General features: G+C 39.7%; 1 protein-coding gene across 1 annotated transcript; it reads right to left on the bottom strand.

Annotated features, from left to right (window-relative positions):
• Positions 1 to 816: 816 nt before the first annotated feature.
• Positions 817 to 17,805, bottom strand: LOC5565674. The gene is made up of 5 exons (XM_001649981.2): positions 17,204 to 17,805; positions 15,832 to 16,038; positions 14,503 to 14,664; positions 14,163 to 14,271; positions 817 to 1,204 (listed from the first exon to the last, which is right to left on the bottom strand). The coding sequence occupies exons 1-5, from the start codon at positions 17,760 to 17,762 to the stop codon at positions 832 to 834; spliced, it is 1,410 nt and encodes a 469-aa protein (XP_001650031.2). The 5' UTR covers positions 17,763 to 17,805; the 3' UTR covers positions 817 to 831.
• Between the last annotated feature and the right edge of the window lie 2,028 nt (positions 17,806 to 19,833).

Below are 19,833 nucleotides of genomic sequence, written 5' to 3'. Positions count from 1 at the left end.
AAAAACTATCAAAGTTACCCCGTTTTACGGTACCGTAAAACGGGGTAACTTTGATAGTTTTTTCGAAGATTACTTCAATATTTATGCATGCTGTTTCAAAGAATTACAATTTAAATTTTTAAAACAAGTACTGACATCCTAGCTATCGATTGCACTTGATAGATTGCCAAAAGATACATTCCGAATGGATATATTATTTTTCATATAACCAAAAGTCGGTTTTCTGTTTTGGGGTAACTTTGATAGTCGAACAAAATTGAACGAATTACGGAACATTTATAGGGCGTTGCATACCTCTGGGCGTTTAACGCTATATGGAAATTTATGGTTTTGATTACAAAAATGGTCCCAGTTTGTAAAAATAATTTTCGCTAAGAGATTTAATACCGAATTCATGTTCTACTGTAAAAAGGCTGTCATGGATAAGTGACGAACTCATTATAACTTTATCAAATAGCGATCGTAGAACAAATTGTTTGTAGACGTTGCAAAAATGCTAAAATCTTTTAAATTTTTAATATTTGCATATAAATCTTCAAACGCACTTGATTCCAACGAAAATAGCTTTGACATGAAGTGTAATACTAATACTATTTACTTTTGCATTTGTTTTTCTTAACTGATTAACAGAAACTTCGTTATTTCGTTCAATATGTTGTGGGTCTCGCACTATCAAAGTTACCCGCATTATCAAAGTTACCCCGTTTTACGGTAAGTATAATTTGAAATGGCCGCTTAAATGTTAGTCTAGATTTTTCGTCTGTTGTTAGTACCTGTTTACAAGGATTTCGAATTGATTGGCTCTCTCAAATACGATCTTTTTCAACAAATTTATTTGGACCCCCAAACTACATTTTCAATCCACGGCAGGTACTTCTCAACGTTGATGACCTCCACAGTTTTCCCTCGTTCATAGAAGTAGTCGAATGGTTCGCAGTTCAGAACGTCTTCCAGCACGCCCACCACTCGGTAGAACGGTTCACCATCGTCTTTGACTACCAGTGCGTCTCCGGGGCTGGTGAAATGGCCATGATACAGATACCGTGAACAATAGTACTGCATCTTCAGCGGTTCGTCGACCCGATATTGAACGCGTATTACTTCCAGTCGGACAAATGAATCCATATGGGCGATTCGCGTCGTGTAGTTGAGCGAGCTCGGGGTCACCCGCGAGTATAGACAACTCAGAATGCTTGAATTTTCCCTGAAATGAAATGGATCTCAACTTCATGTTGATCTATAGATCTATATATCTTATGATATGAATGAATATCAATGAGAGTATATACCGAGGTGAGGAAAAAGACATGCCATTGCTTCTTCTTTCACACCTTGGTATATATTCTCATTGAATGAATATGTATGTACACTAGAAACTAGAGAGTTTGTTAAGCATAAGCATAAAGCATAAGCATAGATGACCGTACAATTCGTAGTTGCTACTCCGTGATTGACCAGAACAATCGAAGTTGCACAGGGAATTAATGAATGGGCTTGGGATTAGCTTACCATTCTTCAATGTGCACAAATCGAGAGCTCAAATTTAAAAGTCAATAACGGCGCCGGCCACGTCCTTACGGTCATCGGGGAAGGGAAGGAATGTTAGTGTGACTACCGTTGTTACTAGAGACCGAGATCACCTCTGCATCTCCACGGTTGTCATGGAGAGGATATTGGGTTAGTGGGATAAGGTAAAGATCTGGGAGTCACCAATGTTTGGTGATGTGATCCATGATATAATCACGCCTAACCGGATTCGCGAAATAATTCGATAATCGCATTAAACGCCGAACAAGTGTTCGTCACTCGCCCACGCAAGAGCAAGCGACGCGATCAATAGATCAAACACTACTAGCGATCCGCGGCGCTTTTTCATTTCTCTGAGCGAACGACGCGCGACAAGTTTGATCCTGCCCCCATCGCCCGCCCCCGCAGGAGCAAGCGTCAAGGTCGAAGGATCAAACACTACTAACGAACCGATCAGTTTTTCACCGCTTCACTACCGACGCGCGACATGTTTGATCCTGCCCTCATCACCCGCCCCAGCAGGAGCAAGTGTCAAAATCGAAGGATCAAACACTACTAACGAACCGATCACTTTTTCACCGCTTCACTACCAACGCGCGACATGTTTGATCCTGCCCCCATCACCCGCCCCAGCAGGAGCAAGTGTCAAGGTCGAAGGATCAAACACTACTAACGAACCGATCACTTGTTCACCGCTTCACTACCGACGCGCGACATGTTTGATCCTGCCCCCATCACCCGCCCCAGCAGGAGCAAGCGTCAAGGTCGAAGGATCAAACACTACTCACTAGAAACTAGAGAGTTTGTTATACAGAAAAAGCCGGACACGTTAACTTGCTTGTCGTTGTTGACCGATTCATTATAAGTTTCTCATACAGTTTAAGCTTGACTAGAATTTTGGTTTGACTTAGTTTGCAATATAGCTGTTGGTAATGGAATTTTAGTAAAAAAAATCGAATTTAGTACTATTTAATTTAAGGCGAAGATTAATCATGGCTTCGATCACAATTCTTCAACTACAAAAACTTGTTTAAAGCTAATAACTTGATCGCTTGGTCATCACTGGCATTCATTCTGTGGTTTAACGTTTCATGTAAGAAGAGTTCAGAGGTTGTATATAATAATCGTGTTTGAAATTTGTAAATGAACTTCTGAAGACACTGTCGAACTAAGTATCTAGTTGATTATGTTACTTCCACACAAATTTAAGTCGACTAGAATTTCGACTAGATATGATTTGCATACAATCAGGTATCAGAAGGCCGGCTCCAAAGGCACGTTCCCCACCAGTTGGGAGATTTGTGCCATCGCCATATTTGAGCCTATTTCATCATCTACCCGATGGGAGAGGAAAGGGAAGGGAAAGATGGGAGGAAATAGGAGTGGGGTCCCTTGAAGAGGGAAAATCGTATAAGCGAAATGAGAGCATGTAGCTCCATACCACAATGGGTTCGAACAGCGCCCTAAAAAGGGCACTGCAAAACGCATGAGCGTAGAGAGCCTATAGCTCATTACCACAGCGGGTTAAGAATAACAGAATGTCCTGAAGATTCAGGCTTCTGAATTCAGTTTCACTCAATAAGTGTTTACCAAGTAATTGGAATCGCATTTGCGAAAAAACTGGACAGTTACATATCAGGTGATACGAAGTTCCATAATCGGAGTCACAACTATCACACACAAATGAGTCAGCACGCTGAATATTTGCCATGTGATAGTTGAGTCGGCAGTGGCCTGTCAACGCTCTGACTAAGAGACTGCAATTCTGCTTTGACAGATTTGTTAAATACTTCGCCACCCTTGGAGATGGCTCAGTAATGTACAATTTTGTTTGACGACATGACTCCAAACTATTCCAATATTGCTTGTGCTGAGTTGCCGCCCAAGAGTTTATCTTAAGCTTTACCCAGCACTTCGAAATTGGAATAGCCGACTCAGGGCCTCCATCACGAGCTAGCTCATCAGCCAATTCATTTCCAGCGATGGAAGAATGGCCAGGTACCCATACAAGGTTTACAGAGTTGACTGAATTCAGTTCCTCAATTTGAGTTCGACATGCGATAACAAGCTTCGACCTTGAGTTGGCCGAAGCGAGAGCTTTCATAGCAGCCTGACTATCTGAACAGAAGTATATGACTTTACCCATTACGCGCCAAGTGAGTAAAACTGATTCAGCCTTAGCTCACGAGAATATACTCCTGCATCAGCTCTACCTTCAAGAAGGGAGCCATCAGTGTAACCAGTGCCGTAGCGTGCGGTTGGCCAGGTTGGCACCCGCCAAGGGCGCCAGCCTACAGGGGGCGCCAAAATGCATGAAACACTTGGTATTTATTTTGAAGATATTGAATTAGGGAATATTGAATTATTGAATATTGAAAAAATCTTATCTGTAACAATTTCAAAAGAATTATTGGACATAATATAGAAAAATATGAAACAATTTCTGATAAGTTTTTAACAAAATATGCAATAGGCATTTCAAAATATATTGTTCATTCCTTGTATATATTTTGAAGCTTGAAGTTCAGATAATTACCTACACCTAAATTAAGTTTGTTAATGAAACGAAACAAAGATTTTTATTATTTAGATTTGTATGTATGATAGAAAGTAGACTATATTTTTCGATCACTAGAGTTATTTATTAACCCCTCTACTAGTAGCTCCAGTGTTTACCGCAATAAGAAAAAATCAATTCGCGATAACTTTTTTGTTACTTGATATTTTAGGACCATTTTTCACAAATTCTAATGAAAACTCTTCTATGATATTGATGATATTGATTTATTATATTGATCATTGGTCATCTTAATCGGGAGATTTTCCGAAATTCCTTGGGAGTCCGACGCCTAGCCATAACCCACGTTAATTTCTCAGGCTACAGATTTTTTGTCGTATTCGGATATTCACTCTTCGGAACAATACATTAATGACAGCAGGTTGTGAAAAAAAAATGCAGCGATTTGATGCAGCCGTCGGTCCCCCAAGGATCATTGGAATATCTTCAAAAGTAGATCACCAATGTTTGGTATGGAAATGGATTCATAACCTAAAAGAGTTTTTTTGTGAACTTGCAAAACAATGGTGCAAATATTGAAAAACAAAAATGTTATCACGATTTGAATATTATTTTTCGTAGTAAAAAATGAAGCTGCTGGTAGAGGGGTTTTAATTACAAGAAACAAATTCCCGCCTACATTCTAAGCCTTGAAAAAGGTTGCAGAATCATGACCAAATTCGTAGAAAACAGTGTCACTCAATCCCAGGCTGGATCCTAAGAGAAATTTTCGTAGAAAAGTGTACAAATTTGTCTTATATCAAAATTAGTTTTAGTTAAAAGTAGTTTTCTCTAAACTTTTCCTCTTTTAAGTATAAAATCATCTTTCATGAAGTCACTGAAGGCCAAATTTCATAACTTGAAAATTCACCTTCAAGTCGCTTGCGTTACCTCTAAATCTTAATATTTTTGGATCATATTTGAGGTTTCCCTTTTCACGTGATTCAAATCCAGAAGAGCACACGAATTTTTGGTTTTGAGAACTATCGAAAAATAAGCCGCACCCTAGTGTGCATGAATTTAACATAATCCTGAGCGGGATCCACGAAACTCTGGGCAGAATTTCAACAGAAAATTGGTCAAGATTCTCTCAAAATCAAGGACAGGATTCTAAGCAAAGCTCTCGCTTCGTCTTGATCGGTCTTACACATAATTTCAAGTGTCATTCTGAAAAAATGTTGAGTAATTTTTAAATCTTCATTTTGCTCGAAAATTCCCACAGCAGACATAATTTTAGAATCTATAATACATTTTTAATAACTTAAAGAATGTTCTATACAAGCTGAAACTCGTTTGGTGTTCCATAAAATTCCATAGTAAAATGGTTGAATGTCACTTTTTACACCTCTTCGTTGTTTTTTATTAAGATTTGACCTGGCAGTGATTGAGATTTTTCTTGTTTATTTGGTGTTTTTTTTTTTTCATCGAAAGTATATATGGTTAACTTTCTTTTAATAGCTCCTCGATTAACCTTCTCATCCACCGTGAAATTCAATTAAAAGGTTCTTAAAAAAGTTTTAAAATTTTTGTAAATACTTCCTTTTTATTCGGTATCTTACTGTGAAAACAGCTTTCAAAGACAATGGTTATATCAATTATCATTTGAATAAATAATTGAGGGGCTACTCTTTGATGTATTTCAAGTAATTTACTATTGATTCGTTACAAAATTTGTGATTTCCACATTGCTGTTTTGCAATAACACTTCTAGAGGAAAACTTGACTGAATCTACGCAAAATTTATAAAAAAGTTCTTTTCAAATCTTAAACAATTTTCTTCGGATTCTGTACAAATATCTTGAAAAAATGAAAAATATTAGAATTTTTTTTTCTTTTCGAATTCTTTTTTGGGCATAAGCTCCTAAATTCTTTCTAGTTCTTCAGGGCAAAAAATTTCAAAACTCTGCCTAAAAACAGATCAATGTTTGGGGGGATTTCTTTAAAAAATTGTATTTCACCATAATTTGAAAATTTTGCCTGAAACATCTAACCATATTGTAGTGTCCGGAAGGAACAACCGGCACATTCAAAACTAATGGCTCAATCAGCCGAATTGCAACAGAAGCAATTCCATCGCAACTTCATCGCTCGAAACACTTTACAAGACTGACGTGTCATTCGCCTTTTCCCGTTTGCTTAGGTTTTCATTGTTACTGAAACTATATGCCCTTCTGCTTATTTGATATCTTCTATAGTACCCCTCTCAATCCCTACATTCTCCTCCTTATCTACTCTTATAATTGTAAGATAGTTTCATCCTGAGAGAGACTCGCGAAGAGGAAAAATATCAACGTCATATGCAGCCCAGAATCCCCTCTCACGAAACGTCAAATGCAGCCCACCGTTTTAATGGCTGAAAAAGTGAAAAGTATTGTGTTCAAAGTAAACTGTTATTAAAACCCTCAGTCGGCGGAGCGGTTTTTTCCAAAGTTGCTGATAAATCTAAGCAGAAGATTAATTATTTCTAATGTCTGCTGCGTTTGCTGGCATGAAATTTCACTCAAACGGCTATTTATGATTCGATGTGATGCAAACTCAATCATTTTTTGCTGAGAGGTTCATGTGAGGATTTGAACAGCATGCGCATAATTGGTATAAACACAAAGTGGAATAAGAAAAAAACTCAGCAATCACAGAAAAAGAAGACCGTCTTCGCGAGTCTCGTCTCAGGTTTCATCTATTATCTTTCATTCATTTCATGTTGTCCTTGAGTTCATTCATATTAAAGATAACATACATATATTCCAAAAAATAAGATAAAATTTTGTATCTACAACTTCATCATCATCATTCTTTATTTCTCACTCCTCATTCCTCGTTCCTAATTCTTCACTCCTCATGACTCATTCCTTACCCATCATTCCTTATTGCTAACTTCTCACTTCTTACACCTCATTCGTTATTCGTCATTCCTCACTTCTCACTATTCACATATGATTCCTAATTCTTCATTCCTCACACCACATTACTCACTCTTCATTCCTCATTCCTTCCCACCTCATTTTTCACTTCTCACTTTTCACACCTTACCCATCATTCCTCACTCATCATTCCTTACTCCTCATTTCTCACATCTCACTCTTCAAACCTCATTTCACATCTCCAATCCTCACTCCTCATTCCACAATCTTCATCTATCATTACTCAATCCTCATTTCTTACTCCTCAGACTTCATATCTCATTTCTCATTCCTTATTTCTTACTTCTCATTCCTCATACTACACTTCTTATTGTTCACTTCTTACTCCTCATGTCTCATTCCTTACTCCTTACCTCTAATTTCTCATTCCTTATTTCTTACTACTCATTCTTCATATCTCATTTCTCATTCCTTATTTATTACTCCTCATTCCTCATACTTCACTTCTTATTGTTCACTTCTTACTCCTAATTCCTCATGTCTCATTCCTTACTCCTCACCCCTAATTTCTCATTCCTCACGTTTCACTTCTCATTACTCATTTCTCATTCCTCATCTCTATCTCCTCATTATGTACTCCTCATTCCTCAATCCTCACTCCTCATTTCACATTCCTCACTTCTCACTCTTCATTCCTCGTTCTTCGCTCCTCACTCCTCATTCCTCATTCTTTAATCCTTATTCCTCATTCTTCACGCCTCACTTTTTACTCCTTATTGCTCATTCCTCACTCTTTATTCCTAACTACTCATTCATTACACCTCATTCCTCTCGGAGAGTTGCTTTACCCACTCGGGGGAATTGATTTACCCTCTCGGGGGAATTGATTTACCCTCTCGGGGGAATTACTTTACCCTCTCGGGGGAATTACTTTACCCTCTCGGGTGAATTACTTTACCCTCTCGGGGGAATAACCTTACCCTCTCGGGGGAATTGTTTTACCCTCTCGGGGGAATTGATTTACCCTCTCGGGGGAATTACTTTACCCTCTCGGGGGAATTACTTTACCCTCTCGGGGGAATTACTTTACCCTCTCGGGGGAATTACTTTACCCTCTCGGGGGAATTACTTTACCCTCTCAGAGGAATTACTTTACCCTCTCAGGGGAATTGATTTACCCTTTCAGGTAAGTTTATGCATTGCCTTGATGTATTTGCCCTTATAACAAATTATTAAGCATAACAAAATAATGTCGGGCTTATTTGAAGGATTCGCGCAATATCATTTTCCAATTGTGTTCCAACTTAATTATTTACATTACACTGAATAATACTGGGTCATTCATAAATATAAAATAACATTATTTCTTATCCAACATTTAAATTCATTACAAGCAACAAGAAAAACAAATCTTAAAAACACATGAATCGTGACCTCTGAATTCCATCAAAGCAATCCAGCATAAAATTAACAAAAAAAATTACCACGAAAATATGACGTCACTATTGTGCTTATTCTGCTTGCAATACCAACACAAATGATTCCAATATCAACTTCTATGGAATAATTCATCGTCTTGGTTTACATCAAACGGCAATGCCAAACAAAACTGAAAACATTCAAAGTTTTTACCACTTTTGTACTTCCGTTTCAGGCCGAGACTTTGAATGTTTGGGAGCGCACAATATACTTACCAACTGTGCCATTGTAGTGTCCGGAAGGAACAACCGGCACATTCAAAACTAATGGCTCAATCAGCCGAATTGCAACAGAAGCAATTCCATCGCAACTTCATCGCTCGAAACACTTTACAAGACTGACGTGTCATTCGCCTTTTCCCGTTTGCTTAGGTTTTCATTGTTACTGAAACTATATGCCCTTCTGCTTATTTGATATCTTCTATAGTACCCCTCTCAATCCCTACACATATGAACTATAAATTTCTTCGGAATTTTTCAGAGCATCTTTCAGATAACATTCAAAAGTTCTCAGAAAATTTGCATTGGACAAATAAAAGAATAAACATATTTTCTTGGCGGATTTTAGTCAATAGTGTAATGCGTTCTGAACTTAAGAAAATATTTTAAATAATTATGAAACTTTTGATGATTTTCATAAAAATTCTTGTAGAAATCGCTCAAAGTGTTTCAAAAATAATTTTTGATGAGCTTTGATTTAGGGGCGCTAAAATGGAGGTTCGCCAATGGCGCCATGATACCACGCTACGGCTCTGATGTGTAACATACTACATTGTTTGATATACTTTTTTTCCAAATAGCCAGACGCCCACTCTTCCCGTGAAGGGAATTGTGTGGTAAATGCCCTGTAACGAAAGTGACAAGCAATTGTGAGATCACTTGGAGCAAGGACAATTTTGTCCCAATTCACCAAAAGTGGAAACAACGAAGTGTGTGTAGATCTACGATTCACTGGATTTTTCTCCAGTAGATCCAGTACCCATAAACGGTAAGAGCAAGAAAGTGCTTCTTGTTTAAGATATATGTGTAGTGGCGTAACGTCGAAAATGGCCTCAAGCGCTGCTGTGGGAGTTGTAGAGAACGCACCAGACATCGCCATCAAGCACATCCTTTGGAGATGGCCCAATTTTGATTGGATTGTTCTCACTTCGCCCTTTTGCCACCACACAAGACATCCATATGCCAATATTGGTCGAACAACTGTTGTGTAAATCCATTTGATATATTTGGGTTTGAGGTCCCAAGTTTTACCAAAGGTTCGCCGGCATTGACCGAAGGCCATGCAAGCTTTTTTGACTCTGAAATCAATGTGAGGTGTCCATGAAAGTTTGGAATCTAGAATGACTCCGACATACTTTACTTGATCAGTCACATTAATCTCAGTGCCAAAAAGACTCAAAGGTCGAATTCCATCGCGGTTTCGTCTTTCCGTAAAAAGAACAATAGATGTTTTATTCGGGTTAACCGAAAGGCCATATTGGCGACACCAACTCTCGACTACCTGAAGAGCCCTTTGCATCAGGTCGAATAGGGTGCTTATGCACATACCAACTATCAGAGCTAGATAGTCGTCGGCAAATCCATAAGTTGGAAAACCGCAATTATTGAGTTGCCTCAATAGCGTATCTGCTACGAGATTCCACAAAAGTGGTGACAAAACTCCCCCTTGGGGGCATCTGCAAACACTCAATTTTCGAATCGCTGCTTGACGCAATGTCGAGAAGAGATGTCGGTTTTTGAGCATTTGATGAATCCAATTGGTAATCATTGTAGGTAGCCCATGGTTTCGTGCGGCTTCCAATATGGCATCGAAAGACACGTTATCAAAGGCACCCTCAATATCCAAGAAAATACCCAAGCAGGATTGCTTCTGAGCGAATGCTTTCCCGATATCGTATACAACTTTGTGTAAAAGAGTCACAGTGGACTTTCCAGATTGGTAAGCATGTTGATTCACATGAAGAGGCATGTTTACCAAATAAACATCACGGATGTGATGATCGATAGTGCGTTCCAGACATTTCAGAAGAAAAGAGGTCAGACTGATTGGTCTAAAACTCTTCACTTTCTCATACGACGCACGTCCTCCTTTTGGGATAAACTTTACAGTGATATCAAGCCAGGATTTGGGAATGTACCCGGTGTAGGCTTTTCGGTCTTATGGACCAAACCCCCCCGTTAATGAGTTACCACAATGAACTTTAATACTCGTGTGAGTGTCGCTCTGCGACTATAAAAAAGCACTGAATAAACCAGCTGATCAATGTTTATACTTGGATCAGGGGGTCGATATGATGGCCATATTTTGTTGCCTCTTATCGAACGCAAGCAGCGCTCACCAATACTATTACGCTATAAGCAATGCAGCTGGTGTGAATGTGGGAAAATGAACCTAGGCACACAAAATCTGCGCATATTGTTCGTTATAATTTCCATAGCGTAGCTCGCGGTTTAAAATAAAAGTATGTTTCATTTATATTATCATAAAAACCACAATGAAGTGTTGTTTCCTTCTTTCGGTGTCGATTCTCATAATCAGAAGGGGATGGTACACAAATTATGTCACGCTAAATTTCAACTTTTTCGACCCCCCCCCCCACTTTTGTCACACTTTTTGTATGAGCCCTCCGAAAATTTTGTAAGGCTTGTCACGCTTGGCTCCACCCCCTACCCCCCCTTGGAGCGTGACGTAATTTGTGCATGACCCCAAGAACAATTATCACGATGATAAAATTTCGCATGACAAGTTTCCAACCAATATCGATGCGCGGGATAGATGGCTAAATGCCATTGCGAACGCGGATTAAACCACTGATAAGTAAACCGAAGATTTTCAATGTACATTCTCACATACCAGCTTTGCGCAGTTTTTGTCTTTATTGGCGCATTTTGTACCATTTTCACTCATACGGAAGGTAAACATTCAACAAATACATGAGTGTGCGTGAGAATTTCAACTGGAGTATAAATTTATGCTCCCGATAAGAAGGCACAACAAGACCTGTCAAATACCATAGTGAAAAACGATGATGCCATCCCTCTGACTTGGATCGTAACTAGTAAACAAGTGTTGTCAGCCAGTGTCTGCATATTTCAATATACAGTCAACAACGCCGATCCTCAGTAGGCTCCGTCATCGTTGAATTCTTCTTTGTGTGAATGTTTGTTTGACAATACATGCACGAACCTGGTAGAACGTGCATTCAGTTTTTCAATTACTTTTGCTACACTAATTCTCATCCACTACTGACATTCAAATTCAATTTCACTAGTGAAAAAAATCATTTCCGTCAGAATACCCCACAAAACATCTGCAAATTGCAAAAGTTGTATTTTTTTATTAAAAGACAATCATGATTCATCAACTGGAGGCATCACATTGTCGTTTTCTTACACCAGTAATATAAAATTCATTTGTAATTTTTTATATTCAATTTTCAATTTCAGTGCCTCTAGGTGAAACTGAATTTTGAAATGACACCAACAGTGGGTGAAACTGAATGTGTGCGTGTGTTGCACCCACTCTCTTTCTCGTCGCATTCGCACTCGAAGTCAGATTGGCTTCTTGCTAGCGGAGTTTGTTTTTGTTCGTTTTCGCACTGATCGGGTATCATTCGGCTGAATTTTTACGACACTGGTTGTCACTCCGTGAAAGAAGCCACCCTCAAGTTAAACCCGGTAGCAAAACTGCTTACAAGTAGCATTTTCAAAACATGTTTGATAAACTCAAATCCCTTTTGGAGCAGAACAGGATAAATCCCATCCGCTCCTGGAGATTTGAAATGAGCAAAACTATTAAGTGCCCATTGAATCGATTCAGTAGTTACGATACTGCGTACCGAGGCCAGAGACTCGTAACTACATGAAAAGACATTTGGTTCATCCGTAGATGCTATGTCCACACATCCGGGGAAGTGTGTATTGAATAAACATTCTAAAACTTCTTCATCGGAAGCAGTAAAGTCACCATTAGGTAAGCGAATTTCGTTCACTTGGAAATCCTTAGATTTTGCAAGGATTTTGTTCAGCCGACTGACTTGACTCAAACTGGAAACATTTGTACAAAGGATCGTTCAGCAGAACGAAGAGCCTTCTTGTAAGCCTTGCGAGCCGACTTGAACGACTCTGATCCAGCTGAACGGCGTCTGTTCCAACTCCTTCTACATTGTTTCCTGAGTCTAGTCAGATCGGAATTCCACCATGGGGTCCCTCTTGTAGTCTTTACAGACCGCAGAGGACATGCTTCTTCAAAAGCTTCCATAATGTAGGATGTTGTAGTATCAACGGCATCATCCATATCACTTGGATTTTCAATGGACGGAGAATATCCATGAAATTTGATCGCAAGCAATTCAATATAGAGTTCCCAGTTTGTTGACCGGGGATTCCTAAAACGCAAAATCTGCGCAGTTACATTTGAATGTTCAAAGAAGATGTAGCGATAAGAGATAATGATTCCTCATCTGATATATGCCAATTCGTCAACTCGTGACTGATTTTATTCGAGCAGAGCGTTATGTCTAACACTTCTTCTCTATTAGAAACCATGAAGGTTGGGCGATTGCCTATGTTAAGTAAGGGCTCATTCACAAATTTCATAACGCTATAGGGGGTGGGTGGGTGTCCTTAACATGTTACAGCTCATACAAAATCTGAAAAATATTCATACAAAATGCGTTACGAGGGGGTGGGTGGGTGTCAAAAGTAGCTATTTTTAGCGTTATGAAATTTGTGAACAAACCCTAATCCAAGGTCTGTACTACTTAAGTATTCCATCAGACTGGAGCCTCTCAAATTGATATCTGAGCTGCCCCAGATGATGTGATGAGCATTGGCATCACTGCCCACAATTAGCGGAAGGCCTTTTGTTACGCAGTGTACGACAACTCGTTTGAAGTCATCCGTTGGGGATGGTTCATCATGTGGTAAATATACCGAACAATAGACGTATTTCCTGTTGAGGTCACCAACAGAAACATCGATTGTGACAGCACATACATCTCTGGTAGTTAACTCAGAAATGAGTGTAGCAACTATTGCTTTATTAACGAGCACGCATGCGCGGGGCATGGAGCGCGAGTTTGCCATTTCAAGTTTGCTGAAAGTAGCAGAAACTGGGTCCACAAGGTTACCTAGATAGAAGTTCCCTCTACGAAAGTAGGGTTCTTGAACTAGCGCCACTTGGGCTGCACCATTTTGCATGAGTCTGCAAAGATTGATCGTTGCTGTTCTTTTATGCTGAAGATTGATCTGAGCTAACCTAACCGTAGCCACTACCCAAACTAGGCAGGATTAAGCTTTTTGCAATCTCAGCACGAAAAAGACCAGCAACGAAAAAACAAGATCGGTATCTATTTAAAGTCACCAAAGGCGAAAGAGCACAGAATACACTGTGTAAAACGCATGATGCGAATCCATATGGGTGATAATTTAAATTAAATGTCAACATATTCATAATCCCACCCTTATTAAGCCTCAGGATAGAGACTGAAGAAGGGCAGCCGATTATCTCGGAGAAACACAAGGTCACCTGCACCATTGCTCCGGGTAGCACAGGAAGGACTCAATACTGTGGAGGGCGCCCTGGTACCCCACAGGCTCCGTTTGCGGTTAAGTTTTATTTGGACCCCCCTAACCATTCATTCCTATTCACTAGAATTTCGATTAGATATGATTTGCATACAATACTTATGAAGTTATGAGTGATGAAATGCAATGTTAATTTGAATGATACATTACTTAGCATCATGATCGAGTGCGATCAAAGCCAGACTTCCCGATGTGGAAAAATCTTTCGCTTCAAACCAGTCTGAGCTCCCTTCGGCTCCGTAGTGTATAAAGATGCTTTCTGTAATTAGAAAATAAAGAATTATTATTGATTTCCTCTAGTTAAGGGGTCATGCACAAATTATGTCACGCTCCAAGAGGGGAGGGGGAGGGCAAAGTGTAACAAGCCTTGCATTTTTTTGGAGATCTAATACAAAAAGTGTGACAAGGGATACGAAGGGGGTTAAAATACCCAATTTAGCGTGACATGATTTGTGTACCATTCCTAACAGTAACTTCAAACATATCCTACTCGTTTTTAATGCGCATCGTGATGTTGTCAGTACGTATCGCGGGCTGATCAAGGTTCCATGGCAAATGGTACGCAATGGATATTGCTCCGCAGCCACAAGATGCACTATTGGATGATACTCTTCGAATGGTAGATTGGAGTTACGCACGTATGTTTGACAATCTGAAAGGGGACAGTAATGATGAATAATTAGATAACTTAAAGATCTAAAGACTATATTCCAGAGTATTATGAAGTTAAGGACAGATATTACACGTTCTCAGTCATTACTGTGTATTATGTTTTGTAGGTTAAACATGGGGCCTTCATTAGCCGAGCGGTTAGAGTCCGCGGCTATAAAGCAAAGCCATGCATGTACTCTAAAAAATACGAGAAACTAATTTAATTGCCGATATGATTATATTAACGTGAAATTTCATTTTTGCAATTTCGCATCGTAATAGGCTGTTTTTCATCACCAATCTGTCATGAAACGGCCTATAGTATAAGTATACTTTCCTGCACTGAAGTATGCAGTGCATGGATGAAGATCGCAGCAGGCCATGCGCAAAATGAATCGCAGCAAGCCATTCAAAAATTGAATGTGGTTCGTGGATACTCGGCTTGGGATGGATTAAGAACTGCAGTGCGTGCATTTTGATGGGCAGTACTAAGTTACGGCTCACGCTATTGTTCATAATTAGAGGAGTGACAGATTGCAGAGGATTTTCGAAAAAGGAATTTGGTGAGTTTGTTCTGATCAGCAGCGCATAATCACAATGCGTAAATACTAACGTATCCTATGGCACTACCCTTTCCATCAACATTCCACAACATCCCGTAACACCTATGAGAGGTCGTAGAGTTCTCTGCATCTTTCTTAAGTAGGTGTTCAATCACACATCCTTTCTCTTTCCCCAGCTTTTGCAAGGACGTGGCCAGGACAGCTCTCGATTATTGGAGGATGCGTCAATCTTGTCTAAAAGTAAGAGGTTGATCCCAAACCTCTGACTTTGGTAATGGACGGGAAGGAGGCAACCCTCATACAATGGTCTAGGACTGTACCACCTACGAATTTGTGCGAAATGCTTAATGCTAATGCTAATTCTAATGCTAATGCTAATGAAGTATGCAGTGCAGACATTGTAAAATAATGATGAATGCATTCTGACATAATTTCTGATACCCTCAAGTGGTCTTCTACGAAATTGCAAAAAATGACTCGGCAAGCCTCGTAGGATTAATTCACGACTAGAGTTTTAAAAATCATCATTCTGCAACTTGTACCGTACACTACTATTACGTACTCCTGTATTGTTACGTAAAGGAAGTGTAGCTTGTTTAACTTACTTTTTTCACTCAAAGGTATGCTTTCCGAATAATGGTTCATCACGCTTCTCGTCCAATTCAAGTGCCTTTCTAACAGAAATCCACCAATGTAGGCAATGTGAGCCTTGGTAGGCCCAGTACCATACATTGCAATTCCCACCAAGTGCCACCTTGATCTATGCTCGACGTACAATCCGCTTCCCGCCGTCCGATGGTATGTATGAGTTTCTGAAAAATCACCAATCATTTGCTTGGAAACGGAACGTATTTTTTCACTGATATATCAAGAATCCTACAATATCTTGAACTTGAATGAGCCTAGAATATTCCTTCGCAGGGTTTAAGTTTATGATCTTACTTTTCAACAATTCTATCGAATGTTTTTGATATCAATCATAATAATTCGACCTCATGAATCAAACTTGTTGTTACATGTATTTGACTTTCTTAATTGAACTACGTGAATTAAGTTATAACATGGAGTCTAATATGCGATTCGCGCTATCAATGTTACTCGCATTATGAAAGTTACCCTGTTTTACGGTAGGGGAAGTGATGACAAAATGTACACCGTGCCTTTTACCGAGAAAAACAATTTGATTTAAATTTTATCACGCACGGACGATTTAGAGCATAAATCGGAGTGTTCAGATTGATACGGAGGTTGATTGAAGTGAAAATTTTAACCAAATATAAGGTTTTAGAAAACCACGTTTGAAAACTAGAACTGACGTAACTTTTAGCTCGGGAGTCTTGAGGTTTTCCAGTGAGGTGAATTTCGGTATGATATGATGTCGAATCTGATACCCTTAGATTTCTTTTTGAATGGGTTACAATCATTAATTGATATAATTGATATATGGGAATGCAATGAACATTTTCATTTTTTTTTTGTTTTACTCACGTTGTTTGCATGATGTTCATTTTACCCACATAGTGCAGGTAAAATGAACATTTGCATTGCTTTTTGCTAGCGACAAAAATATGTGAAAATTTAGCTATTTCAGTCTGAAAACGTGTCGCTACTATAGATAATGATTTTTTATGTTGTGCGTTAGAACTATACAAATTCCTCGTTTTTCTATCACAAACAAGATGTTATCCTTAAAGTGTTCATTTTACCACACCTTCCCCTACTATAGATCATCTCTCGAAAAAACAATCAAAATCACTCCTTGAGCGATTTTCTGAATACGCCACTGATGTTGAATTATCATATAAAACTCATTTGAAACAGAAACATGAAACGAGCTCACCAGTTGGTATTCCGTCGTCCACTGCGCAACAAGAAACTATCCAGCTAAACTATAGCCCTGTGAAGGCAAATTTCAGGTTCATTCAAGTTCGATAGTATCGTGGTTCCATCCAGGCGCGCGTCATATCGTCAAATTACTATCGAACTGCCCCAGGCAGATGGCGTCCATGTAGATCATTCCAAACAGCGTCTTGGCATCGTTAAGACAGATGTAGCCTTCGTTGACCGAAAGCGTTGTTCCGTCCAACATCGGCGTTTGCACACTCTGCGGCAGAACCGTGTACGGCTCGGGTAGGCAGATGGGTGCCACCAGCCCATTGAACAGCACTTCCCGGTCAAGCTGAATCAGCACGAAATCGTTACTCAGCCCTTCCACGTCAAACAGCTCCGGCTGAAAGGTTCGAACTATGGAGCGGTTTTCTCCATCGGCTAACACGATTTCCAACCGACTCTTATCAATTGGGTCACCGTTGAGATCATACAGGCAATGGGCTGCCGAGGCCACGAAGAGCTTATTCAGCAGCGTTCCACTGCACTGGAAGGCATGGGCCGGTGCTTCTTCCACGTGGAGAAGTTGCACATGCCACTTCCAGCCAGCGCCGCCGGTATCCGTTTGTCCACAGGAATCGTCCGAAATGACAGATACTATGAGTGCAAGATTGAAAACGCAACCGAACCAGAGCAAAACTGTCTTCATTGCGTTATCAGTGGCAACGCAGGTTTTATACTGGTTCGGCTTCGTAATTTCAGAATATTGTAGCATTGAGTGTTGTTATCGATCGACTCATTATTCTGTATGACCATTATATGCATGTATTGTTTCGTTACTTATATTGCTGTTTGCGTTTGACGTGCAAATCACGTCTAACAGGGCTTCAAATGCGGTAACACAAAGTAGCCAAAGGATTAGCAACCATGATCCATATCACCGCCAACCTAGCAAAAAAAACCAATCTTTGACTTCGCCTTCCTTGTTAAAAATCTCACCGCATTTGATGTTCCCGCATTTGATATTTGCATTTCAAACGCAGCACACACTGAGCTGACACGATTTTCATGTTAGCGTGGGAAACGGTTAATATTGAAAATAGAAATTTTTGATCTAGTTTCACTTACCATAGAAAAGTAAGATTTTCCATAGTAAATCTCATATTATCTTCTATATAAATAAAAATGGAATGGTGTTTGTATGTCACGAAATGGCTTACAAACGGGTCTACGGATTTGAATGATTCTTTCTCAGTTTTGTTCGTCAAGGGTTCCGACGTGTTTGTGTGAATAAAAATCCCAGAATATTCACCGGGAAAGTCGGAATAACGAGAGTGGACGGAACTGTCATTTTGTATGGGACGATTCGTAGCGGTTTTCAATAGCCTACTTGATGGCAAGACGAAGTTTGCCGGGACCACTAGTATAATATAATAATAGCTGTTGAACAACTAGCGCTAAAATATGGCTCCATAGATCGATCTGAAGTTAAACTGGTAGCACTTTGAAGAAGACATATAAATTATCGTGTTCGTTATGGGGAATATGCACGATCAAAATTAAATAATATGATTCACACCCGTTTGTTATATGTAGTTGGTTTGGAGTCCTAATGGTAATCAAAGAGTGGATTGAAGCGTGGAATTATGGTATTTTTTTTGCAAGCTTCAATAACGCAATGTTTTTAACCTTTCAGTCGTCGCGCGGTTTACTACCGTCAGAATTACCACGCTGCTGTTGTGAACTAAAAGCGAGGTTTTTTCACCAGTGTTGTACAAAATACAACAGCGCGACGAGTGAAGTGTTAAATTGAAACGTGTGTACGCCTGAAGTCAGACATAAGTTTAGTGAACTATAGATGTATCGGGGCCTTCCTTAGCCGAGTGGTTAGAACCGCAGGTGCAAGCCAAAGGTGCTGAAGGTATCTGAGTTCGATTCCCGGTCGATCTAAGATCTATTCGTAATGGATCCCTGGCCGGGCATAAAGTATCATCGTACCTGCCACACGAAATACGAATGCGAAAATGACAACTTTGGCAAAGAAAGCTCTCAGTTAATAGCTATAGAAGTGCTCACATTGAACACTAAGCTGAGAAGGCAGATTTGTCTAGGTGAGACGTAATGCCGAGAAGAAGAAGAAGAAGAAGAAGAAGAAGTAATCACAAGTTTTGCAGGGTGTCGACTACCTGTAAGAACCTGGAATTTCAGGAAATTTGATTTTCGACACGAAAAGTTAGGGAATGTCAGGGAATTCCACATGAGGTCTGATAAAAAAAAATAATAGGGGTCATCCATAAACCACGTGGTCAATTATGCGGGGAGGGGAGATCTAGCCAATGACCACGGTCCATACAAATTTTGAAATTTGTGTTCACGAGGGGCTTTTGAAATAAAAAAAAATGACCGCGTGGTTAATTGGAGACCCTATAGTATGCTCCAATATTTAAAAGTTAACTGTAAAACCAATTCAGGAATACCTACCTTGATACCTTGATGGCTACAGCGTAGCATCACGCCATTGCCGGGCGTATTGTAGAGCTCCATCTTCGTCGGTCTTGGGCGAAACTTCTCCAGTTGCCCCGAACGTTTAGGGTCGCCAGGTCCTCTTCCACTGCGTACAGCCAGCGTATTCGTGGTCTTCCCCTAAGCCGCCGACCTCTACCTGGTTCCCTGCTGAATATTATTTTCGCAATTCTTTCTTCCGACATTCGCACTAAGTGACCAGCCCACTGAAGTCTGCCGTATTTTACACGATTGATAATATTTGCATCTTTGTACAC

This window comes from Aedes aegypti, chromosome 2 (genome assembly GCF_002204515.2).
Source record: "Aedes aegypti strain LVP_AGWG chromosome 2, AaegL5.0 Primary Assembly, whole genome shotgun sequence".
NCBI lineage: Eukaryota > Metazoa > Arthropoda > Insecta > Diptera > Culicidae > Aedes > Aedes aegypti.
Note: the sequence above shows the minus strand (reverse complement) of the source record. Positions and strands in the feature narration are given on the sequence as shown.